This window comes from Micromys minutus (genome assembly GCF_963924665.1).
Source record: "Micromys minutus genome assembly, chromosome: 10".
Classification (NCBI taxonomy): Eukaryota; Metazoa; Chordata; class Mammalia; order Rodentia; family Muridae; genus Micromys; species Micromys minutus.
Window position 1 is genome coordinate 65,662,277 of NC_137979.1, and position 25,038 is coordinate 65,687,314.

Here is a 25,038-nt window from a genome sequence, read left to right on the forward strand (position 1 = left end):
CATGTGGTTGCTGGGAATTGAACTCAGGACCTCTGGAAGAGCAATCAGAACTCTTAACTGCTGGGCCATCTGGCCAGCCCCTGCCTTGGCTTTCTGGAGCGGACTGTGACTCAGGATATGTAAACCGAATAAATTCTTTCCTCCTCAAGTTGCTTTTGATTTTGGTGTTTCATCACAGCAATAGCACCCTAACCAAGACAGTTCCACGTGCCATCCTTGGACATTGATACATCTGGTCAATAAAAGGTCAGCTCCTCTTGAGGAAGGGAGAAACCTCAGCCCCATCTGTGACATGAGCGCCCAAGCTTTTCAGGGTGTGAGAGCGCACTGATTTTCCACGCGCAGCCTGTGCTCCACTCCTTCCTGTCGCCCGCTCCTGGGCCCCCTCCCTGCTTTTGTCCCCGCCCCCATTGTAAATATAAAGCCCTGTCTGGTTTGCAGACTTGAGCCACATTCTGCCTGCCCCTGCCACACAGCTCCATGGCGCGGTGTAGGACGCTGGTGGTCGCCACCCTGGTGCTGCTCCTGCCGCCAGCCCTCGCGTGGTACAAACCCGCAGCGGGACCCCACCACTACTCGGTGGGCCGCGCGGCGGGGCTACTGTCGAGCTTCCACAGGTTCCCGTCCACGCGACGCTCCGATTCTCCAGCACTGCGCAGCTTGGAGATGCACCCCGGCGTAAGGAGCCTTGTGAGTGCAGGCAGGCGGTGGGTGGCGGGAGCTGGTGGGACAGGGGCGGGCCCTCAGCCTCCACTGCCTACCCAGGTCCTGTGTGTCAAAGATGTGACCCTGAACCTGCAGAGCTGCCAGCTGCAACTCAACAGCCGAGCGACTTTCCTGTGTAAGGCGGACGTCTTCTTGTCGCTACACAAGGCTGAATGCCAAAGCGCCTGAGCCCTGAATCCCAACCCCAGCCCCGAAGCTGCAGCCGGTGACTCCCTCCCTACCCCCATATGCCTGGTCTTGCTTGAAGTTACACAGGCCATGTGTGGCTCAGCTTCTGTGGCCCCTAATTCCCACCACGATCCGTAGTAAATGGCTAAATGGATGAAGAAGCAAAACTGTCTCTGCCAAGGGTTGCTGGAGGAGATGGAGCAGAGACACCGAAAAGTGCTCCTGAGAGTGGGTGCCTGGCTGGGTCTGGGGTGATGATTGCTTGATTTCCCTTGTGTGGCCTGGCTGGGTCTTTCCTTCCCTCTTCTACAGAGCCAGAAAGGGAATAGAGCCCCCACCCCACTCCAGAGTCTGAACAGGTGACCCACTACTTAAGCAGTGGGCACTGGGCATGGATAGTTCGTAGCAGGCCGTTTAAAACAACTCCCAGAGGGTCCTCAGACCCTACCACCCTGCCCCTCAGGCTTTCAGGCCATCCATGTCATCCCAAGTGCATAGGTTCTTTTAGAAAGCCCTGCCTTACCCCAGGTGAAGCCCCTCCCAACGGCCTTGAAGGACTAAGCACATGGCTACTGTGTGTGCAGCAAACCAGAGGACAACTGAAGTGTCCAGATTCCACGGCAGTGCCAGCAGGAGCTAGGCCTGGCTGCCTTTCAGAGAACAGGGCTCAGTGGCCTGCCTGGTCCACCCCTCACATATTCTGGGTCACAGAGCCAAGAGGGCAGCTGACTTGAGTTCTGCCTCCAGCTGTTTCCCTGTAGCCCAAGGCAGGAGTGAGGCAGGCGCCACCTCCAGTTCCTGAGCTCTGGTTTGAGCACTGTCTGCTGTTGAGGGCATCCTCCTCTCTGTGGTGCCCTCATCAGCCACGCCTCACTCAGAGGCCATGCCTGCCTATACAGTGTCACCCTGGAGACCGGCCCCTTGGTCCAGGCTTCCTTGACCTGAGACTGCTCAGGGTATTTCACAGCCCTGGAATCTGAGTGTGGGTACTACCTGTTAGCAGGCAGCAGGGTCGAGGTGAGGAAAAAATGCTGAGGACTGTCCAGGCTAAGAGGTATGTGTACCCCTTCTCCAGATCCTGACTCTAGGTCTGAAACATTCACAAAGGTCTCCTGCCTCACAGGGAGGACACCGGGCATGGGATAGGAGATTTCCACCAGAATCTGTGTTTGGGAGGAGCCTGACAGTTGCTTCATCACTGAGCTAGTCTCTCCACAATCAACCACCAAGTAGCTATAGGGGCCTCAGCAACTGCTAGACTCCGAATTCACCTGCCAGGGAACCCAGATGTAGACCCTGCATCTATGGGAGAGCTGGGGGCATGTGCACAAGCTGCGAGACTTCTGGGCCTGGCTCTGCCTCCCTTCTCTAAAAGAGCTCTTCCTGTGGGTGAATGTGGATGGGTTCCCCGCTCCTTCCCCGGATTAGGAGCACACAGAGCACTTCCCACTAGGCTTTATTCAGTTGAGCCAAAGAGGTTTACATCAGCCACTGAGGTACAAAATGAGGACCAGGAAGTCTGTGCAGAGGACAGCCATGCTGGCCCAGCCATCCGGGCAAGTGCATCTTCTAGGAGTCAGGAATGGGGTGCTAGAACGTGCCCCAAGGTAGAGGGTGCCCATGTGCAGGGTGACCCAGGAACAGAGATCCCCAAAGCCTCTGTCCCTTTCACCAAACCCAGTGGGCAGATATGCAGCTTCCAGTCAGGCAGGAGGGGTACCCCAGCCAAGACTGGGGCAGTGGCAGTTGGAACCCGTGGATGCCGAGGATGCACGGCATCACTCCTCCAGCCACAGGCGCCGTCTGCCCATCCTGTCCACGGGCCTGCCCCACTGCGGTAGCTGCCCGCTCTGAGCAGCTCAGTGGAAAGGGCGAGAGCCTGCTGAGAGACAGGCGCCTCACAGGCAGGCAGGAACAGAAGCAGAGCAGGGCAGGGAGAGATGAGGTGAGCACAGGGCAAGGGCGTGAACGACATCTCCGAGTCAGAAGCTAATCAGCCTCCTCTCCGAGCCGTGCCTCCTGTTGCCTCATGGCCTCCAGAAAGGCTAATTCCTTGGCTTCCTTCTTCTGATTCCGTGCTTCGTACTCCAACCTGAGGCCAGACAGGTCTAAGTTGGTTCTTTCCAGTACTAGGAGTTGCCCACTTCTGGAGAGGGGAGGGGACACACCTGTTCTTAATGATCCTTTGCACAATCAGGTCTGTAGTGAGGTTACTGCCACTGTCAATCTGACAGAAGATGCCTCTTCTCTTGGGCTCCTGGAGGCCTCGGTGGGAAGAGAGGTGGGAGGTGAGAGCTCCACCCATGGAAACCAAAACCAGCAAGGACAATTGCACCTACTTCCCAGAGGCAGCCCAGGCCAGGGCAACCCACCTGGTAGGGGTCAGACCCATCCCTGTCGGGTACAATTTCTGTCTTCCCATGACACACCAGGTCCACCTGGAAGGGAGCAGGGTCAGAAGACTTCCTCAGTTTTGCCACCATTGACAACCACTTAGGGCTAGCCTGGACACCAAGAGCCTCTAGGAGCGTTGGCATCATGTCCTGCTCAAGAGAGCAGCCTCACCTTGAAGTGGTTCAGGAGCTCTGCTGTCACAGAGTACGGGGCGCCAATCACCACTTCTGAAACATACTGCAGAGACACAGCAAGTGAAGCAACTCTCTCAGTCCTCTTTCCTGTTGAGCCAGGGCTAGAGGGTGGTAGAAGGGGGGGGCAGCACGGCAGGGGCCTTGGGAAAGAAGCTGCACCCCGGGTCCAGCCACCCTGCCCGGGCTCCCAGTCCACTTACCCGGCAGGCCAGCACACTGAGGGTCCGCTCATGCAGGTTCATGATGGGGTAGTTCTTGCCCTTGTACCGGTTTACTTCCTAGGGCCAGTGAGTTTGGCTCATCAGCTGGAGGACCTCAAATGAATGGTGCCTTCCCTCCCAGCTGGCTGTCGTGGGCAGAAGCTGGGAAAAGTGCCCCCTCTCATAGGAAGACCCTAGGCAGGGCTGTCCTGGACTCCAGAAGACAACCAAGCTTGCCTTTGCTAGGCACCTGGAGCCTCCTCACTCCTTTAGAGGCCACCTGTGCCCAACACTGACCCCAGCAAGGCCCCTTGAAGGACCCCATGGCCCATCAGCTGATGGGGTGCTGAGAAGCAAGCAAGGAGGAGGGCAGAGACCTGGTCAAAGTGAAGGCCGGCGATGACGTAGGGCCTCTTGGCTAGCTTGTGCACCTCCTGTAGGAAGTCCACGTGTCCGATGTCTAGATCCAGATTAAGAAGCAGTAACTAGCTGTGTGAGAGTGTTCTCTGGTAAACCCAGAACTCAATGGTGCCACGAGTATTACAAGCTCTAGGTCAGCCTGGACTACACAGGAAAACTCTGTCTCAAGAGAATAAGACTTGGGGTTGTAGGTTCAGCAGGAGATCACATGCTGCAAATATGCAGAGCCCATGAAAGAAGGGAGAACAGCCACCAAGGTAGCAGTAATAGTAAGGGAGGGACTCCTTGCCATTCTCCCTGATGAAGGCTGTAACCACTACAACCCAGCTCAACCCTGGACCTTGGAGTCTGTGGGTCCCACTCGAGGGGCATGACTTGGCATAGCAGAGGCTTTAGTAGGATACGGAACAGGTCAAAAGCACCAGCCACATAGATGACCGTCTCCCCGGGCTGGGGCTCCTTCCCAGAAGCAAACTGGATGATTTTCTGGGATGTCTGTAGAAACTGGGACACCCCTGTCCAGGGGCTCTGCCCCCCAGGGCACTGTTAGTCAAGAGAAGAAACCAGTCAGTGATGGAGGCCTCCATGTGTACCCCACACCCAGCACCCTCCCCTTGGTCATTCTGAGCCCAGGACTCCCTGTGCCCCTATCATAGGTGTGGGTGATGGGAGATGTTCAAAGAGCAAAACAGGCTGGACTCCCCCCAACCCCAGCCTGCAAATAACCCAGCAGCACAGCTGGGGGCTATGTCCAGGCAGGCACTAGGGGCAGGGGCAGGGACACACCATGGTTAAGACCAAGCAGGACCACTGTAGCTAGCAGGACTGTGGCGCCACCCGGTGGCCACAGAAGATACTGCAGTCAACACCAGCTCTGCCTAGCAACACACCACCAGGAGCAGGCGCAGAGCCCAGTGGCCAGCAGACACAGCCCTCTGGGGGACCCGGCACCCTGAGGCCACCATCTGGTCACCTGGGAGGAGACTTCTGAGGAAAGTGTGTCCCCGGCAGGTGTCGGGTGAGGGGGCTACAAAGGGAGAGAGGGCCAGGCCATTTGGTTAGATGCCACCTGTAGGTGGGTAGTCCTTGCTCCTCCTCCAAGAAGTAGCTGCTGGGACCTCTTGCCTGTCCTCCCTCCCAGCATCCACTAGCTGGCCGAGCCTGATGGTCAGTACCTGGTCAGCACTGGGAAAGAGAGGGAGGAGGGCAGACACTGAAGCTCTGGGTCAACCTTTCCCCATGGGAAGCCTAAGGGAGGTGGGTGGGTGGGAGTGCTGCCTGGAGGCTATCAAATGTCAGCTGTATTTCCAGAGTGGCCTCAGCAAGCCAGGCTGTACTCACCTTGCCAAAACTGTCAGCATACTCCCGGTACTCAGAGGACATCTCCTGCACACAAGGGCAAGAGACTAAGGGACCTTGCCCTCCTGACTACCTACCCTGGGACCAGCACACCAGGGTCCCCGGAGCCCATAAGGGGGATGGTCAGGGAGAGAAACAGGATAAAGGGTGGTTGGAAGGTGCCCCTCCCTCCCAGCCGTGTCCTTAACCCAGGGACCACATCCCAGACCCCACTCCTTTGGACTTACCTGGCTGCTATGGTGGGCCTTGGTCACCAGCAGCATGCGACCCACGAGGTCTGTGGTGGACACACCCTGGGTGCGTTTGCACTCTCTGGGACAGAGGTAAGGTGGAGGTTTTCATCCAGGATACACTCCTGAGGCTCTGCTATAGGCAGAAGCCACCTGAGGGACAGGACCCTAACCCGGGACCCCCACAACAGAAAACCCGACTGGGGCGGGATTGATGGGCTCACACTGTGACGGATGCAGAGAGCTCACTCAACTGTACAATGTGATTCCGGGGAGCAGGCAGGCCACACTCAGGACACAACAGCTCTGGTCCCCATCCTGACACTGTTCCCGATGGCCTCTATTCCACCCAGGCCCAAACCCTGCTGCACATTCTCCGGCAAGGGAATTCCTGGCTGCTCTGTCCCTGTAGGAACCACTGGCCACAGCTGGCTCTTTAAATCACAGTTAATTAAAATGAAAAGCCAGTTCTCCAGGGGCACCAGAGACACTACCGAGTCTACAGATGCCCTACAAACAGCTGATCAAGAATGTCCGCCTGGCATGGGTCACATAAAGCATCCTGCCTTGCACTTGCCCGACCTGACTGAGGGCCCAGGCGCCTTGCAGGGAGGGGTACATCAACGCAGCAGCCAGAGCTAGGAGGGGGTCTCCTCTCGAGCCCCGCCCCCTGGACCTACCTGTACCTCCCAGCCTGCTTCACCTCTTCATAAGTATCCCGGCCATCGACTGTCAGCGTGATGTCATCTAGAGGCAACATGCACACAGAAAGGATTTGTCTCTGTTCTGTTGTTATTTGGGGTTGGTGTGCTTGCTATGTAGCCCAGGGTGACCTGGAACTCTTTTTGGGGCAAGGGTTCTCTAAATAACCTTGGCTGTCCTGGAACTTACTTTAGGCTCTAAACTCGAGGGACCAGAACTCTTCATCCCCAGCATGCGGGGGATGGACCCAGAGATGTCTTGCATGTACATAGGGTGGGATGAGAGACCCACTGTCTCTAACACTGTCAACATGTCTGGCTGCCCAGCCCCCACCTCCAGGCCCTGCCCACTCACTGCCATGAACACAGAAGTCACAGTTGTACTTGTCCAGGGTCTCCAGTGTGGTGACATAGGGAGCGGCGGGCACCACCTCGTCCACCCACTTGATAGCCTGTACCATCTTGTATCTCTCCTCCTGGGTGAACACTGGGGGCCCTTTATGCTTGGCAATCTCCTCTGGGGACAGAGCAAAGGATGAAACGAGGTTAAGTGATGGCCGTGTCTCCAGGAGCTTCCCTCTCCTGGCTGCACAGTGGGCAGTGGTAGGCAGCCATACACGCAGCATCAGCCCACAAGGCAGGACCCCATGTCAGCAGCATTGTCCTCAGGCCAGCATGTGTGCTCGGGGCGTCTGCTGGTTATGGAGGATGGCCTATGGCTAAGAAGAGGGATCAGTCTCTTCTGCTTCAAGAACCAGGGTAGGGCAGACAATACAGCTGAGACTGTCCAGCGTTGCCATGGCTCCCTATAGCTGGGACCAGGCTGTGTTACTTACTAACTCTGGGTCACCCCCTGTCCCCACCCCGCTCTGGGGGAGGATGCAGGAAACGTTCTGCCCACCCCACCCCACCCCCTGTGCCCTGCAGGCATGGCGGCCCACACCTTACCGTCAGTATGTACACCCACGACGAGGTAGTCCCCCATGGCCCGTGCCTGGCGTAGCTGGTTGGAGTGACCATAATGCACCATGTCATAGCTGTGAGGACAGACAGGCAGTCAGGTCCTGTAACAATCTTCACAGGAAACCGGGGAGGGGGTTCTTGTGTGGGGTACAGCTTTGTTCCTCGAGAAGCCCTCACAAGGGCTCCTAGCCCCGATCCCAGAGAGCTGGGCTTACAGAAGGGAAGTCGGTTTCCAGTTTTCCACACCCTTGGTGCTAGACCTAGGGCAGGACTCAGTCAGTGCCAGGTCTATCGAGAGGCAAATTCAGGTACAAGGAAGGCCTGGCTGGTGAGCTCCCAGGACAGCTATTCACCGACACATTTAACCATTCACCTGTCTTACACGATCTTCGCCCTGTTGGTGCCTCCTGCTACGTATGGAGAGGCATTACAAGCATCTTCGTTATTCTTTCTTTTCTTTTTTAGACAATAAGGTCTTGAGTAGCCCAGGCTAGCCTCAAACTAACTATAAAGCCAAGAATGACCTACAACTCGTGACCCTCCTGACTCCATCTGCTGGGACTCCCACCAAAAGCCATCTGCTTGGTGCTAGAAAACAAATGTAGGACTTTGTAGTAAGAATAATGTCAGCTGAGCTACATCCCTGGTGTGGGTGTGTGCAGGATTTGAACGTGGAACCTCCTGCACCCTAAACAAGAATAGTAACCCCCTTGATCAACAAGCCACACTCAAGCTTTCAAACAAGAGAACAGTCATGAGTTGGGAGCAGACTCTGTTCTACCCCCAGACAAGTGGACAGTTTCCCCACCCCCATGGCCTGGCTTAGCTCTCTGAGAGAACAAGTCACCTGGCATTGAGCTTTTATCCTCAAATCTAGGTCTGGCCACAAGTATGCCGTCAAGGTTAAGCTATGCAGAAGTCAGCAACACGCTGGGCTGAGGGGTCCCAGTGTGTACTGGGACCACCTGTATTGTTCCCCGTGGGCCAGCGCTGGGCCAAGGGTTCTGCTCTGTTTCCTCTAGAGCTCTAGCGGGGTATCATCAAGTGACATGAGCACCGGGTGGGAGGTGGAACAATGATATCAGTAAATTCCAGGACAGCCCTGTGCCCACTAGGCAGGCAGGGCAAGATCAGAGGTCAGAGTCTGCATCTGGGATTGTGGCACTGGGCCCAGTATGGTGGTGGGGCCAAGGTCAGAGTCCACTGACACGAAGTCAAAGCCATTGCTGGTGACTCAGGCACCAAAGAACAGAAGACGGCTGAAGTTGTAATCCAGTGATGGAGCACTTGCCTGGACATAGCATATCCTATCCTCAGAACCAAACCAAAACAAACGCACAAAGTCTAGCCTATTCCACTCTGAATCCCCGGAGGAGCCCTGGTGATCATTCCAAATCCCTTCTCATCCACCAGCCCTAGGCGAGACCAAGGGCTGAAGATGGTAAATTATATAGAAAGGACAACATCTCTTCGGCTTGTTGACAGCTCCAGGACTTTCTTAAAGAAACGTCACGGGCTGATTTGCCAGAGAAGCTCACGGCCTTCCAGCCCTGGGAAACTGGATAAATGCCTTAGGCTATCAGACAGCCACATTTCCGGTTTTCGGAAAGTGCTCCGCCTGATGCACCCGCGCCTGCTCGCTACCCTTCTAAGTGACCGGAGGCCAGGTTGCCTCGTGCGGCCTCAGAAGACTCCGGATCCGCCAACGGCTGGTGCGTGACGCCGAGGTGACCGCCCGCCCCTCGCCGCCCCACTCACCAGCCATCGCACCACACCCGCACGGTGCGCTGGTCGCCTGGACCCTTCAGCCCAGAGGCGCCGGCAGCCCCGTGCCCGTTCCGGATCATGGCACCAGAGACCCCCGGCAAGTCTTGGCAGCTCCCGCGACACACAGCCCGGCCGCCCCGCCCTCGACGCTTGCGCGTGCTCACGCGGATCTCACCCGCTTGGCGCAGCCAATTGCGTGCGCTACCCAGGGCCCCGCCCCCAACCGGGCCACACCCCTCCGCCCAACTTGAGCGGCCAATGGTCTGCGTTGCAGGTGGCCCGGCCTTTCCATTTGACTTCTCTACAGGCGAATGGAGCCGGCTAGTACAAAGTGCCTGTGTGGCTCGCCCCAGGGACTGGGTTCTTCAAAAGCACCGCGATGATGGTCCTCAGATGCAGGCACCTCAGTGGTGCACGTGACAGTCATTGGGACACCGAAGCAATAGAGAGACGTTTAATAAAACTTGCTCAGACTGGAGGCTTAGATCCTCCCTGTGCCACATACCCAATACAGAAAAAGGTTTCTATAAAGTGAACACTTTAAAGTAATATGTAGTAGAAAGAGGGAGGCCCTGAGACTAGCCTGGAGAGTGAGGTAAGGCAGTGGTGGACTCCTCTGCTGGCCAGGCCTGGGAAAGACTGGAGCTCTTCTCACAAAGGCCTTGCCGCCACCTTTGTATGGGGGAGAATGGGGGAGGGTGTCCTTGAAGATCAAGCCCATGGTGGGGCAATCACAGCAGTGCAAGTGAGGCTTTCCACAAGGACAAATGGCTAAAGACAACTGTCACCGGGAAGTGTCACCCCTCGCCCCCCAGAGTTCTTTTCACTAGATCCGGTGGGGGACACTCTAGCCTTCACGGTAACACGGGCCCCTGAACAAGGGTCAAGCCGTCTGCAAAGTGCCAACTGTTCTTTGTCAACACCGGGCTATGCTGCTTTCTTCCTTTTAGCACGCTTGGCACAGCCCCTGCCAAACCAGCCTCCCAGGATGGGGGGAGCTGAGGCAAGGGGGGCACTCTGGTCCCCAGGTGGGGCCTCTTCTCTGCTTCTGCACAGAGACTTCCTACTGTGACTGCCTTCTTCACCAGCACGGAGGGGAGTCGCCAAGGAGAAGATTGGGTCCTGCCACCTAACAGAAGAAAAGCAGCATCAGGTAGGTCTGAAACCCTCTCCAATCACAGCCCTCCCAGGCCCAGGAAAGCTGCCTAAGGCTGCCTGTCACCCCACCCCTTCCCTTGTGTCCTAATCTGGCTGGGCTTTGGCTAGAAGCAGCTTTGATGTCACCAAACTACAGAAGAGCTGCAGGGGAAATCTTCCTGGGCAGCGACTCTAAGGCCAGCAGTAGCCTCCTTGGTCTCTCACCCACTGTCAGTAGGCTCTGCACACACAGGCAGGGGTGCGAGCCACAGGATGGCGCCATCTCCAAAGGATAACTCACTAGCAACTCTGGGCCCCACCTTTCACTTGTATAGTTGGGGGCAGGTGGACCTGACCCTTTCCCCTTCCCAGGCTGCATGACAGGGATGGGGGTGGGAGGCCAGTTGACTAGGGAGGTGTGGCCCATAGACTACACCGTGAAGAGATCATGTGTCGGATTGAAATGTGGAACCACACAGTATAAACGTAAGATGCAAATAGCATTGATCAAAAAAAAAATGAGCTAAGTTAATGTTAAAAAACAAAAAGCAACCGACAACAACAGAAACAATGCGGCACGGGAGAGGCCACGTCACAGAACACCACAAACATAACATACAAGAATTGCCAGGCCCAGAGGTGAAGGGATCCTTAATTTCTTGAACCCTTTGATTAAAAGAAGTTATTGATTTCCCCTATAAGACCCTGAAAATTCACAGAGAAAGAAAGTGTAAACTTTTCACTCAAACACACCAACTCTAAATTATCACAATTCTGTATCAAGGCAGTTTGCTTAAGTTTCCTCCAAACATCCCAAAACCAAGGGCGCAGGTTCTGTGTGACCAGAGTGGCACAGTCCTCACCCCTCACAGCTGTCCACGCAGGCTGAAATATCTGTGGGGACCATCCTGTGGAACACACTGGCAGACCCCCACCCCTCTCCTCAGAGATTCTGGGCACCATACCAGTCAGGGTGGAAGAGTGTGCAGCTGTGGCAGAGCCTCCCCTCAGCCAGTTCCTCTGAGGCTCACGGCAGACAGACACAGCCCATCACACAGAGGCGTGGAGATGGGGCCATGCTGCACCCACTCACCGGTTGTAGACAGGGATCTCCAGGCCCAGTTCATCCATGAGGAGCTGCATTACGTCATCACATTTCCCATGAAGCTTCAGGGCAGCCCAGTCATCCTTGGGGGTCCACTGAAGATAAGAGAGACAGATGAGGGTCAGCTTCCTACCCTTTGCTTGTCCCCTGCAGACTGGGTCGCCCCTCCCCGGAAACACATCTGGACCTGTACAAGACTTTTGGGACATACAAACATGGCACATCTCCCTGGCTCTTCCCAACTAAGGCCCAGGTCTAAGGAAGAAGCTCTATGAACCACCCACCCTCTGTTACCTGCAAGTTCACAATGTAGAGTTTGGGCCGACGGCTGGGAGGCTTCGTCATACACCAGAGGCGGGGATACTTCTTTAGCACCTGTACCAGTGGACAGACACAACACAGTAGAGGATGATGATGAAGGTGCAAATCTACTGCCCACTAGCTCATGGCTCTGGGGAGGCAGGCCAGTAACATGCTCCATCCACAGTGAGTTCATGGTACCGGCAGCACATACCTTCAAGCTGGACCCTAAACACAGGATTGTGTCTGCTTTGCCAGCAGCCTCAGTCGCTGCCTCCCAGTTCAGAGGCTGCCCTAACGTCCCCCTCTCCCCAAAGTGCACAATGGTATCCCGGAGCTGAGTCCCACACTTATGGCAGGTCCGGCCTGTCAGGTGTCGGTGAAGGGCGGTACGCTCTGTCACGTCAAACACTCGGACATACTCTCTGTTAGGGACGCAGGAGGTGCAGACCTGAGGAAGAGAGGGCACAGTGAGTGAGATCTGCCTGTCCCCCAGGCCCTGAGTCCTCTGGGTACTGCTCACTTCGATGTACATATTCCCATGGAGCTCAGAGATGGCATTCCGTGGCAACCCACTGCGCAGGTGGAGCCCATCGCAGTTCTGAGACACCACGTGCTGTACCTGGAAAAAAGAACATGGCGGCAGTTAGTAAGGGACTGGGGAAGAGGTTCCCAAAACAAGAAGGCAGCTGCAACCCAGGAGGACCCTGAGGTAGAAAGGCGCCATGTTCTTCTCTACTATGATATATTGGGAGCAGCCAGGAGGGCAAGCACCTGTACTGCTTCCTGCAAGCTGAGGTCACAAACACCTTTTTATGCCCCGCCCCCCCCCAGCCCATGCCTATCTGCTTCCCTGCTTGCTCAGCACATCAAGGTTTCTGACAAGCCTCCTCTGAAGCTAGGCTGTTGTCTAAAAACCCTGAATGGGAAGCTGACTACTAATGACTGAGGACAGGAGCTACTCTTCTTGGAGAGGAAACAGAACAGGGAGCAAACAGGAGTCTGAGCTACAGGACTGTTTACCTCAGGGATGACTAGGAGGTGGAATGGCTTCCCACCTGAGCACTGGGATTCTTTCCAGCTTTTTGTTTTTGTTTGGTTTCTTTTCTAAGACAAAATTTCTCTGTGTAGCCCTGGCTCTCCTGGAACTCACTCTTGACCAGGCTTGAACTCAGAGATTCCCCCTGCCTCTGCCTCCTAAGCACTAGGAGTGAAGGCGTGTGCCAGGACTGGCACCACCACCATCACCACCACCTGCCACCGGCTTTCTTACCAGCTTCTGCTCATGCAGCCGAGTGATGCTCATGTGGGTGAGGGTAGGCTCTGCTTCGCTTAGGTCAGCAGCACTGGGGGATTTGAGAGAACAGAGGTGAAAGGGTTGCTAGGCAGATGCACCTCTTCCCTAACCATGGGAGAATGCTGTGACATGCTCACCTCACAGGCCTTCCTTTCTGCAGCAGCGTCCATACTCCATTGGGACCCCGGTAATCTGGGATAGAAGCTGCCTGCACATTTGGACAAAGAGATACCACAGGTACTGCAGGATACCCCATGGAAGGTGTGCCACTACTGACCTGTCTGATCCCCGAGTGGGTTGTACCCCACTATGGTTCTTTCCCTTCATTTAAAGGACTTTTTTGTCCACATACCAGAGAACCCTACCCTACTTCAGGGTCCTTTCTAGCAGGGAGCAGCTGTGTCCACCCACATCTATCTTGAATACAGAAGGGGAAAACTGGTTGGGCCCATCAGTGTCCAGGTTTTAGAGTTCAGGTCATGTTTAACAAATGGTAACTCCCAGGAGGAAGCTCTCTGTCTACATACTTATATCCTTGCAGCTCTGAGGTTTTTATTCTAACTTAACATAAAACCTCTACAGATAGATAAGTGTTAAGTAATTTTCCATGAGAAACAAACAAATAAAACATCTAGGAGCCAGGAGTCTTTGGATTCTGGTTGGGGAAAGCGCTGTATACATTGCTACTTAAGCTCAGAGAAGCACCCATCTGGCAGGTAATTCCAATACATCAGAAAAGAACCTCAGATGGTGCTTAGACCACATTAACAGTTGCAAGTGGTATTTAGTTGCCACCAGGTTTGTAGAATCACTGCTGTAAAATTGTAACTTGAATCACCACACTGTTATTAAGGGCTGGGCCCCAGATGCTTATGTCCTAGACACCTGGGCCATGGCTGTCTGTCATGCTTTCTCCTCTCACATTTTCCTGCAGAGCCCTAAAATGCCACTCCAGCAGCAAGGCCACCAAAGGGCTTCCCAGCCCTAAGGATTTTATGTCTGGCCCTGTAGTTAGCTTTGCACCAAACCTGGGTGCTTATGTCTGCTGGCTGCTACCTTTGTTAATGAAGGTCTTCTTTTGTCTGTATATATATTTGTTTACACATTTGCATTTGTGCACACATATGTGTAGGTGCATGTATCACGGGTGCCTGAATCTCAATGTCAGCAAGTGTCATGTTGCACAAGTAAAAGTCAGAAGGCACTTTATAGCCATCAGTTCTCCTATGGTGTGAGCTGAGGACCAAACGCAGGCACCAGGCTTAGTAGCAAGTGCCTAATTATTCAGTGAGCCATCTCAATACCCTGCCACCACCTTTTTGATTGTTGTTGATAAGCCTCTCATTGCACCCGGAGCTCACGAATCTGACTAGGCTGCCTAGCCAGCAGGCTTCAGGAAGTCTCAGCCTGTCTTCCCAGTTCTGGGGTTACAGGAGTGTGGCCCTGCTTAGCTTCTTCAATTGGATTCTGAGAATCCAAACTCAGGCCTTCGAGCTTGCATAGCAAGCACATTACCCACTGAGCCATCTCTCCATACCACCTCAGGGCTTCTTCAGAAAAGAAACTGAGTTCACCTGGGCCAAATATTCCACACTCACACATGCCCGTCCAGATATGCCCGTCATATGTTCAAAGCTAGCTGTCCCTCAGCCCAGGAAAGCTCTCAGAGTCAAGAGTCCAGCATTTCTCGTTTGTACCCATTGTGCTGTGACCCTGTGTTTCTGTCTTCTTCTTCTTCTTCTTCTTTTTTTTTTTTTGGAGAAGACAGGGTCTCTGAATTAAGCTTTGAGCCAGGCTGGTCTCAAGCTTTTGATCTTGATCTACCAAGCTCCACCTCCTGAGTCCTGAGATTAGAGATTTGGGACTCGAAACTATCTTTCTTCAAGGAGTACAGGCTCAGGAGAAAGTCCAGGGCTCCAGCTTGTCCACATCGTGTGGATCAGTCAATCTGTCTCCATATTAAAGGAGAGGGCATTAGCAGGCAGTTGGCTACTATGCCTGGCTATTGATCTGTGCTTGACTGGCTGTCATAAATTAAGCATTCTAAAACTCTTTGGCTTTGCTAAATTTTTATTTTAAAAAATATTTATTCATTATATATAAGTACACTGTAGTTGTCTTCGGACACACCAGAAAAGGGCATCAGATCTCATTACAGATGGTTGTGAGTCACCATGTGGTTGCTGGGATTTGAACTCAGGACCTCTGGAAGAGCAATCGGTACTCTTAACCCCTGAGCCATCTATCTCTCCAGCCCCTAAATTACTATTTATTAATTGACTTATTCTTTAGCCATAGCTGTCCTGGAACACCCTGTGCAGAACAGGCTGGTCTTGAACTTACAAAGATCCACCTGCCTTCCAAATGCTGGGATTAAGGGTATATGCCACCATGGTCACTTCGCCTTAGTTAAATCTTAAATCTGTAATTGTTTCGAGTCTCCAAGAAAGGACACCTTGGAAGTTCCTTCAAAGGTGAGCTAGCACTTGGACTCCGGCACTGTACAGCCCAAGTTTGTGTCCCAGAAGGGGGCGCGCCACGCCTGAAGCAATGCGCAGGCCCTCTCTTACCGTGCTGATCCCAGCGCCTGTGTAGACAACCAAATGTCTGGCACTTCGGACAGCTCCAGCTAGCTCACGGACCTTCCTCCGTAACTCCTCCGGGTCATCACACACCTGACAGGAGCCAGAGCTGGTTATTCCAGCTGCAGCCCGCTGCCTACAGCCCACAGCCCACAGCCCAGCACCCGCTGCCCGCGACTCGCCTCCTCCTGGCGGCGCTTGAGGCCCTCACGCCGCCGGCTCCGACCCTGCAGCTCGGTCACCAGATCCTCGCTCTCGGCCAGGAGCCGGCCCTCCTCCGCGCTGCGCTCCGCAGCCGCCTTTCTCAGGATGCGTGACACCTACGGACGAGCGATAGGTGAGCGACCGAGCGCGCTCCCGCGAGCACGGCCGCGGCAGTGGCTTACCTGGCGGAGGCGCTCACGCTGCTGCTCCTCCCGCAGCCTCCGGACCCGCTCAGCCGCTTTGCGTTCAGAGCGGCTCAGACCGCCACCGGCTGCCATCGCTCCTTGGACTGCGCTTCCGGCTTCCGCTTCCGCCTCATCCAGCAGCTACAGAGACGCATGCGCGCGTCCTGCCCTTCCCACCCCTTCCGGCTCGCCATTCCCACCCTAGTCTGTCTGTCCCTTGCTCCTTTGGGTTTCAAAGAACCACCACCAGATCTGTTTAAAAGGCGTTTATTGATCATATACAAAATAAAGAAAACCTTATATATCACAAACATACATTATGTACAGCAATAAATACCCGGGGGGCCAGGCCCAGTGCCGCCCCTCCTGGACAATAATTTAGCAATAAATACTGCGCAGGGCATGGGTGGGCACCAAGGCTGCTGCTTGCTGAGGCCAAGTGACTGATCGCTCTCCACGAATGCGAAGTCCAGGCCTCACCTTGCAGCCAGATCCCCGATGGCCCTACCCAGGTGCAGGAGACAGGGTCTCACCTTGCAGCTACACCACAGCCCCTCCTCACTTGGATGTTTAAGGACCCTCACCCCATTTAGGGTACTCTTTACTAACCTCCCCCTGGCTTCAGCCCTGCAGGGCAGGCAGGGGCTGATCAACTCTGCTTGGACACACCTCTCAGCACCAGGAGACCAACAGAGCTGGACACACAATAGCCCTTGTCCTGTTGCCCTAATTTGCCAGGAGAAGGCTTTCTGTACCCATTCCCATTTGGTTAAAGGCTTCAGGGACTAGCAAACAGAGAAAATGGGAGAAGAAGGTGGGGTTGGGGCATAAAGTTGCTGGAAGGGCCAAAAGCCCAACTGGGGCCATAGAGAACAGGGAATTCTATCAGGGACACTTCCTGAACACTCTATCTCACACTTCCAGAGACACCCGTGCTACTAATGCTGTTGTTCCAGGGACTGGGTACATGTGTGCAGCTGGCCCAGGAGATATAACACACACCCAGGACACAAGCCAGAAACAGGCAGGCTGTGAGCAGCTCAGCACACCCATGCCTCCATGTGGTACCGATTCTGTCCTCTTTTCCACAACTGCTCCCAAACCAGGCAGCCAACGGCAGAGAAAACATGCCAAGAATTATTCAGTGGCTTCTGGGAGCAAGATCATTAATGTGCTGGTTCCTTTCACCAAACCACAGCCTAAAAAAGTAACTCAGAAGATCCCAGAGCGGAAATGGCATCGCAGGCTGTGGCTCAGACACCCCAGCTGTGGATGGGAGCTTTGGCCAAGTGGCCTCACCATCTCCAAGTGGGCTGTAGCTTATCAAAACTGCCAACCCTGGCACTGAACACCAAGGCTGCTGCTAACAGAGTACACACAGACCTGAGAGTACTGAGAACAACCTGCTGGGAAGCCTGGAGACGGTAGTGTGATCCCTGTACAACTAACTCAGTGTTACCATGGACTCCCTGTACTGATGGTACAACACCCAAATGGAGGGGAGGACTCTCTGGGACCATGCTCTGTTTAGAGGAAACGGAGCTGTCTCCTGGGGGGTTCCTTTGAAATCTGAGTGTCCATGTCCAAGGAAGGAGTCAGGCAAAGTTGAGATAGGAGAGAAGTCACACATCATGGTTTACTTAGCGGAGAAGTTTGGGAGACCTGGCCTCAGCCCAAGCTCTCCATTCGCTGTGTCAGAAAGTCAAACACAACACCTCACAGTAGAAAAACGGAATTAACAGTGATCAGAAAAACAGCCAACAGTCACACAGGATTTACTGTCAAGAAACCAAGGGGAAGGGACAGGGAGTGGAGCTGCAGGGCTGGCTCAACAGGGAATGTTCCCCCAGACTCAATAAGCAGATGCTGCAAATCTGAAAGCCTTGAGCATGGCTCCATCCTGTTCAGAAGCAAAGATCTACTACTCCTGTTTAACACATACCCAGCCTCAGCCTCCTCTTCCTCATCCTGAGGGCTGGACCTATGCACAGAGGGCCATTCTCAGCTGTACACAACAGCCCAGCCATTACCAAAGAACTCAGAAAGCCTGTCCCTCTCCTCTAGGCATGGGCATAATCCATACCAGCTCTGCTGCCACAGTTGGCATCAGCAACTCATCTGGATACCAGTCAGAGAACCAAAGGGAGGGGATGAGGTCACCTGGTAACTTACAATCAACAGTCCAGATTTCCACTCACAGCCAACTCAGGCATCAATGGGAGTGTCTGAGCACCTTGAGCCAAAGCAGCCCACCAAAATGCCAGGTGGCAGAAGTCCTGCTCCCAGAGCACTGCATGCTGTGTCAAACTGAGTGAAAATCCTGCTGCCTACGAGGTAAAGGCCTGTCAGGCCACAGTCTTTCCTTTTACCAGATCACATTTCTGTGCTTTTCAGGGATCCAGGGCCCCCAGAGAAGACACCAGCAATGTCAGCAAGAGGCCACAGGCAATGTGACCACACAGGGATGTAGCCTCTTGGAGGTGGGCATCCGCCTTTGAGGAGCTTCCTGAGCCAAGCCTGGAAGGTGGGCAGCCTCCACTGGAAAGCTGGGGTGAGGAGGCAGGCTTGGAACCTGCAGAGAAGCACCTCCGAGTCGAACAGCGGATCCCTGGAAGACGCAGATCTTGAAGGGCCCAGAGCCAAGAGCTGCAGACACTGGGGAAGAACAGGCCTAGCCCTAGGGCCAAAGCCCTTGTCTGGCAATGGTGGAGGCCTCCAGGCTCTCACAGTGAGACAGGGAAGAATGGGTCGCCTCAAGTGGGGCCCCTGACCAATCTGCCTGGGAAACAACACCCCACAGAACGGGGTTTCAGAAATACATGAGTGACAGGACTCCCAATCCACAAGGTAGGCCCTTGGGGTGGCCTAGCTGAGGCCCCAATAAAGCCTATAGGAACTAAGCTGAGGCCAGAAGGAAGACGGCCAAGAACAGGTGGGCCACAGCCCTGTGGGCACCCAGTGACACCTTGGTCCCTGCAATGTCACCACCCAGGGCCAGAGGTGGTGGGTGTGGAAGCAGCATGGGGGCCAATAGCTCCCGACTTCACTCTCTCTGCCACTGCCTTGACCCTAGACCCACACTGCCAAGCCAAGGCTCAGAGGGACTAAGTGGCAGAGGAACAGACAGTGCAGAAGGACGTGAGCCAGCAGACGGTCTCCTGGACTCCAGTGGAGGACATCTGCCTGGGTCCAGCAAGCCAGCAGAAGCAAAACCACAACAAAAATCCAAAAAACAAACACACGCACACACATACACACACACACACAAAACAGAGACAGCCACAGGTCAAAGGTCACCAGAAGCACCAGCACTTTACGGCCGCACAAAACCTCACCAGGCACGGACAACACCACGGCACCGGCCAGACGGAAGCAGGAGTAAAGGAGTAAGTCACTTTCGGTACAAAAGAGATATCAAAGAGGACAGCCTCTGGTAGGCTCGCAGCTTGGCTTTTTTTTTTTCTTTTTTTCTTTTTCTTTTTTTAAACTAAGTTTTATAAGTAATGTCTGATAACTCTGTGTATAAAAACTAAACTCCAACAGCCACAGAGCTGTCCCCGGGTTTACAAGAAAGGTTTTTTTTTTTTCTCTTAAACTAGCAAAGTTTCTACTATACTTTCTTCCCTTTTCCATTTATACGGTCAAATGTTGTTTTTTGTTTTTGTTTTTTTTAAGACAATTTTATAAATACTCTGCAGCTTTTTTTTTCTTTTTAGCTCTTAAACATATAATTTAATAACTCCGTAAAAGGAACTTCTCTTTTAAATAAAGGGCTATATAACCACACAAATAGGTCATGTAAACAGTGACACCGGACCCATCGCAGGACACACTGACACACCTTCCACCCACACTCATAACCGGCGATTTGGTCTTATCCGGTGCACTGTGCCAGGCTCCAGCACCATGGTCCCTGCCCCGTGCCCAGGCTGGTGGCCCATCCATCAGGGGCTTCAAGACATAAGCACTTTTCAGTACAGAGCCCATCTCTTCCTTCTGGTCAAGCTGAGAAGCCCACTGGAAATCTGGAAAGAAAGCTCTCAAGTCCCACTGTGGGGCCTGCAGACCATCAGGGAGAAAAGGGCAGACCCAAGCCCAGGACACCTGTCCACTTGCCCTCTCATCTGTTCCCACAGTGCCCACTGCGGACTCCTAGCCTGCATGGCCTTGGTACAAAGGGTTAGGGGCAACCCAACATCACTGTTGAACTGACCGATCCCAACGTACAAAACACAGGCATGACAACAAAGATAAAGATGACATCAAGGGGCTCAGCCCGGGGCCCCTGGGTGCAGGTTGTGCTTTGCAGGGAAGGAAAGAAGGGAAGAGTAGAAAGGAAGGGAAAAGAAAAGAAGAGGGACGGGGCTGCCAACTTTGCCACACACCTAGTGGCCCCTCAAAGACCTGCCTGGCAACCACACGTGTCCCTATGACCGAGCATCCGTCTTGGACTTTACTATTGTGATGACGCTGGTGGCAGCCACCTTGCCAGGGACCAGGGGCCCCAGGCCAGCAGCAAGGGGACCCCGAGCCGGGGCCACAGGGCTGCGGGCCACGGTCCTGGCAAAGTTCTGCAGGGCCTCATACTTGGAGCGTAGCGCATCGAGCTCCAGCTTCATGCTGGCATTTTCAGAGGCTAACTTCTCTACTTCCTGCTGTAGCTCCGCCTTCTGCTTTTCTAGCTCCTCCTTCTGGGTCACCCGCTTCACTCGACAGCTGGCTGCATAGCCCCGGTTCTTGAGTGTGCGTCGGCGCTGCTTCAGCTGGATAATCTCTTCCTTGGATAGGCCTCGCAGGTGCTGGTTCAACTCCCGGACCGACATGGTTACCAGCTCCTCATCGGTCAAGCTGGTGCCATTCTCTCCTGGCTCCCGCTTCACCTGGAGTAGCACAGCACACGGGTCACAGCAGAGTAGGAATGCCCAGCCCACCACGCCCTGAGCCCAGCCTCTCCACTCACCTTTAAGGCCTTGCTTCCTTTATTGGGGGTCGTCATAACCCGGGGGACACAGTGAGCAGGCACTCTGCAAGACACAGAGAGAGGTCAGGACCCTGAGACTCTTTTACACCCCAACAGGAAGCTTGCTGCCTAGTGCTCAGCCCACAGAACCTTGCCCCTCACCTGACCTGAGCTTGGCTGCCTCAGAAGACCCTTTCCCTAGAGAGCCAGGTGGGAGGTCGGGGGGAAAAGCAGCCGCGGTGTGAAGGCAGAAGACAAAGGGAGCAGAGAGAGATTAGAAGGTCTGGGCTGCAGGAGGGGCAAGCCTAGAAGGAAGCCGAGCTTTAAAAATAACCCCAGTGCTGCCCCAGAGCGCCCTGTTCCTGGCGAGTCATGCTGACTCAGCGTATCGCCTCCCTCCCTTCCTGAGCTGTTCTCCAGTCCCTTTGGCCAGCCAACAGTGCCCCAGGAGACCCACTACTGGGACCAGCAGCGAGTAAGGGTCAGTCGGGGACCGCGAATTCCAAGGTCCCCTAAGCTGGCCTAAGACAAAAGAAAGCCCTTTCTCCCTCTAGGGCTTGGGAGGTTGCTTCCTGCCTCATTCTGGCAGAGGACCAGGTTTGTTCTAACTGGCTGACTGGGAATCCTCTCACCTTCCAGGTAGCAGGCAATCCGGCTGGGAGGAGCTGAGCCCAGGCCCCTCCAGGCCTCCCCGTCCATCTCCTTTACAGATGGGGTAACCATCCTGTGGCTTGGTTGCAGCATCCTGTACTCTTGCCCCACCCGACACAGGGTGTTTCACAAGGGTTCCCACAATTAGCAGAGGAAGAGCACTGTTAGCTGGAAGCAGGCGAGAACCCCTTTGGGTCACTGACTGGTCTTTGGCTTTCTGCCTAGGGTCAATGACCACAGGGCCAGGGAACAAAAGCAAAACAGCTACCCCCTACGGTATCAGTTGCCCCTCTGGGCTCAATCTCATTTTCAGCTTGCCAAGGACATTTTTGTATACCTAGGCTGGGAATCCCCACTTAGCCCAACACCCACCAGTCCCATGGGTAGAGATACAGCCTCTCCTATCCAGGTGAGATGCAGGGAAATGAGGAAGGACCTGCAGGTGAGGTTGTTGCAGGTCTGTTTCAGGACGCTAAAGGCTGTGAACACTTCAAAAGTGTGCTGGGTGGGGAGTTAGTCTTATCAGAAGAACTAAAGTGTGAGCCAGCAGCAGTAATGTTCTCATTACCCTACCACTCAGCCTTGAACAGGAGGCGTAGCTACAGGCAAACATTAAGCACAGAAACCAGACACTTCTACAGGACCGAACTGCACAAGCATTTTCAGAGGCAACAGTACTGCTAGATCAAAGAGAAAGGCAGAACTCAGATCTAGAGGTCTGAAGGGTATCTGTCTTTCTCACAAGTTAACCCTATACCACACTAGGAGCGTAAGTCCAGGTAAGGAAGACAGACCTAGCAGGAGCTTTCCCTCACACATACTGCTGAGCTCCAAATGATGGTGACTTCCTGAGATCTGCACAGGAGAGTGCAGAGTGTGACCGCTGGGAGCGGAAAAGTGCCTCCTCAACAGATTTTACCCTTTAGCAAAGGCCTGAACTCAGCACAAGTGCAGCCAACTGCCTCCCGATCAAAGGTGTGTGTGTGCGTGCGTGTATATTCATGTATGCTTAAGGGGGAAGGACAGGTCTCACGAGAGCCAGTGATTCCAGCTACCTGCCTGGCTTCTGCAAACCGAGGGACACAGTGATGAGGCAGACAGTTTTGGAGGACAGCTGTGCTGAGGGAATAACAGTCCACGGCTTTTCAGAGCCTGAGGAAGAAGCTCAGAGAAGGTAATCTGGACCTGCTGCCTTCCAACTCAGCTCTCCTCCAAGTACTCACAGCTATGGTCAGTCTCAAGGTACCCAGGGACTCTGGAGCACCCAATCAGGCAGACAGAAAAGTCTGTGCATCTGTCCTTTCACACTGGACAGTCTGGTCATTAGTCTCAAGTGAGAAAGTGACCCTTCCTTGCTCATCCTTGCCCGCAAACCTCAATGCAGGAGACCCCAACTTAGGTCTCCTCTCCTTTGGATACTCACAGTATTTGAAAAGAACTTAAAATGTTAAGTTCACTGAAACATAGTGCCTCCAGGGTTTAACAGTTTCCTGGGACCTTGAAGTATCACGGGGCATCAAGTTCCACCCCAAATGAAAACACTGCACCTACAAGCAGCTTCACGGCTCAGAGTACTAAGTGTTGAGGGGACACCCCTTAGCACAAACCCCAGGGTCAGCATGGTCTAGCCACGAATCCCTGGGCAAGGAAAGCAATACAGAACAGAGTCCAAGAACCTTCCCAACAGATAAGTCAGTAAACAGCCATTCAGCCACACCCCACACAAGCTGTCACTTCCCAAGAGTCTCAGGGCACACACTTTTTGGTAACTTCAGGCAACAGTGGGACCCCAAACTCTTCTGAAAGGAATAACGCTGGGATAAACAGAAATACACCTTCCTTCCTATGGTTGCACCTTAAAAACCCCACCAGCTTCCTAGACCCATCCTTTGCGAGCCTTAGTTAGTTAGAGCTGCCCCAGCTTCTTTCAAGCCACACACCTTTTCCCCCTGCTTTCCGCCTATTTCATCTAGGACCTCCAGGACCGACACAGCCTGCCCATTCAGGATCACTCGGAAGAAAAGCTTGTTTCCAGACGAGCAGGCTCAGCCCACCTAAGCTCCTCCCCTCGGCGTACACCGATCTGTCTCCCAGTTTGGGGAACTGCCCCAGTTGTGGGACCCGGTCCAGGAGCCCAAGAGTCCGGGCGGGATGTGCAAGCCTGGGGATTGACCTCCCACCCTGGGAGAAACCTGCGGCGCGCCCCTGTAATGCCTCCTTCGGGGCCTTTGCCTCCAACTCACAGGTCCGTCAAACTTAAACACGACCCCGGATCCTGGCCCGACCTTCACCGTCCGGATCTAGCCCTACCTCCTGTCTGGACGGGCCGATAGCGGGCTCGGCCCCCAGTCTTGGCCCAGCGTCAGCAGGAGCATCGAGTGACCTCATGCTGATGACTCAGCACGTCTCCGCTGGGCTCGCACGCGCGTGGCGAGCCCAAGCCGCGCAGCAGGGTCTCCCCGCCGCCTCCCCTGTGGGCCCGCGCGCGACCCCGCCCGCGCGGAAGCCGACGGACACCTGATGAGTCAGCAGCTCGGTGCGGCCACCCCGCTGACCCAGACAGACGCGCGCACCTCGCCCTTAGATCGCGCCCCCCGCAGGGCACCCGGGGTCTGCCGCCGCGCGCACACCAGTCCGTCCCCAGCCTCGCCGCCGCCCGGTCCACCGGCACCGGGGTGGCTACTGGAGAGCAGCAGCCTCTAGACTGGCGGGGAAACCGAGGCACGCGCCGCCGTCGGGTGCACCGCAACCCCGAGGCCAGGCCCCGTCGCCCGCCCCAGCCCCGCGCACTCACCACACTGCGGGCCCGGGCGGGCCAAGGCGGGGCTGGGGCGGGGCCGCGCGCGCGCGCGCTCCGGGGCTGCGCGGGGCTGGGTCGGGCGCGAAGGGTCCGGGCCGGGGGCTTAGGAGGACTGGCCGCTTGCGCGGGCCGGGCCAAGCGCGCTAGGAAGGCCGGGCCGGACCGGGCTCAGAATCCGCCGCCGCCGCCGCCGCTCCTCAGACGTCACATGATGTTTGGTCACGTGGGTTCCATTCATGAAGCGGCGACGCGGCTGGCCTAGGCTTAAAGGGAAAGGCGAGGCGGCAGCAAGGCGAGCGCGTCCCCACCACGCCTGCGCAGCCCCGCGCCGTCGCCCCTGGCAACGCCCGCCGCGCCCTGGCGATGTCTCGCGGGAGTAGTCGCGACGCTCGCCGGGCTGGCCAGGCTCCTGCCGAGTCAGGTTCTGTGGGCTGTTTTCTTTTTCGTGGCCCCCACTCTGTTGCATCGAGCTTCCTCCAGATCTCCATGCCAACTCAGGCCGAGATCTATGGGGCAGAACCTGAGTGGGCATTTTCGGGTCTGTTTGCTTGTTTGATTTTTTTTTCTCTTGTTTACAGAGTTTTGCTGTACAGCGAGCAGACTGGCTTTCAGTACCCGGAGATGCTCCTGCCTCTGCGCTCCACCCCTATCCCCCGAGAGCGGGAATCACAGACGATTGTCACCACGCGGGAACC

General features: G+C 55.0%; 4 protein-coding genes across 12 annotated transcripts; 1 reads left to right on the plus strand and 3 right to left on the minus strand.

The window, feature by feature from the left end:
- Window positions 1–480: 480 nt before the first annotated feature.
- On the plus strand, window positions 481–894 carry NPB (neuropeptide B; the record flags this gene model as incomplete). The annotated part of the gene is made up of 2 exons (XM_080922486.1): window positions 481–678; window positions 766–894. 2 exons carry the CDS (start codon window positions 481–483, stop codon window positions 892–894), a joined length of 327 nt encoding a protein of 108 aa, XP_080778612.1.
- A 1,459-nt stretch (window positions 895–2,353) lies between these two features.
- Window positions 2,354–9,257, minus strand: PCYT2 (phosphate cytidylyltransferase 2, ethanolamine). Of its 2 annotated transcripts, XM_080923818.1 has the most exons (14): window positions 9,114–9,257; window positions 7,341–7,429; window positions 6,748–6,909; window positions 6,372–6,438; window positions 5,689–5,773; window positions 5,444–5,488; window positions 5,076–5,129; window positions 4,507–4,645; window positions 4,060–4,142; window positions 3,683–3,760; window positions 3,460–3,525; window positions 3,267–3,332; window positions 3,063–3,151; window positions 2,354–2,986 (listed from the first exon to the last, which is right to left on the minus strand). In XM_080923818.1, the coding sequence occupies exons 1-14, from the start codon at window positions 9,200–9,202 to the stop codon at window positions 2,884–2,886; spliced, it is 1,215 nt and encodes a 404-aa protein (XP_080779944.1). In that variant the 5' UTR covers window positions 9,203–9,257; the 3' UTR covers window positions 2,354–2,883. The 2 variants fall into 2 exon arrangements, with proteins under 2 accessions (XP_080779944.1, XP_080779945.1); XM_080923819.1 differs by lacking the exon at window positions 5,076–5,129.
- Window positions 9,258–9,580: 323 nt separating this feature from the next.
- On the minus strand, window positions 9,581–16,031 carry SIRT7 (sirtuin 7). Of its 5 annotated transcripts, none has more exons than XM_080924393.1 (10): window positions 15,930–16,031; window positions 15,726–15,863; window positions 15,532–15,636; window positions 13,099–13,169; window positions 12,938–13,010; window positions 12,188–12,286; window positions 11,879–12,115; window positions 11,659–11,739; window positions 11,353–11,459; window positions 9,581–10,251 (listed from the first exon to the last, which is right to left on the minus strand). In XM_080924393.1, the coding sequence occupies exons 1-10, from the start codon at window positions 16,023–16,025 to the stop codon at window positions 10,050–10,052; spliced, it is 1,209 nt and encodes a 402-aa protein (XP_080780519.1). In that variant the 5' UTR covers window positions 16,026–16,031; the 3' UTR covers window positions 9,581–10,049. The 5 variants fall into 5 exon arrangements, 4 of the variants coding, with proteins under 4 accessions (XP_080780519.1, XP_080780521.1, XP_080780518.1 ...); XM_080924394.1 differs by lacking the exon at window positions 9,581–10,251 and adding an exon at window positions 10,679–10,964; XM_080924395.1 differs by lacking the exon at window positions 11,879–12,115.
- A 158-nt stretch (window positions 16,032–16,189) lies between these two features.
- MAFG (MAF bZIP transcription factor G) lies at window positions 16,190–24,537 on the minus strand. Of its 4 annotated transcripts, none has more exons than XM_080922871.1 (3): window positions 24,338–24,537; window positions 20,893–20,956; window positions 16,190–20,812 (listed from the first exon to the last, which is right to left on the minus strand). In XM_080922871.1, exons 2-3 carry the CDS (start codon window positions 20,926–20,928, stop codon window positions 20,360–20,362), a joined length of 489 nt encoding a protein of 162 aa, XP_080778997.1. In that variant the 5' UTR covers window positions 20,929–20,956; window positions 24,338–24,537; the 3' UTR covers window positions 16,190–20,359. The 4 variants fall into 4 exon arrangements, with proteins under 4 accessions (XP_080778997.1, XP_080778996.1, XP_080778998.1 ...); XM_080922870.1 differs by lacking the exon at window positions 24,338–24,537 and adding an exon at window positions 21,060–21,251; XM_080922872.1 differs by lacking the exon at window positions 24,338–24,537 and adding an exon at window positions 21,055–21,251.
- Window positions 24,538–25,038: the final 501 nt, after the last annotated feature.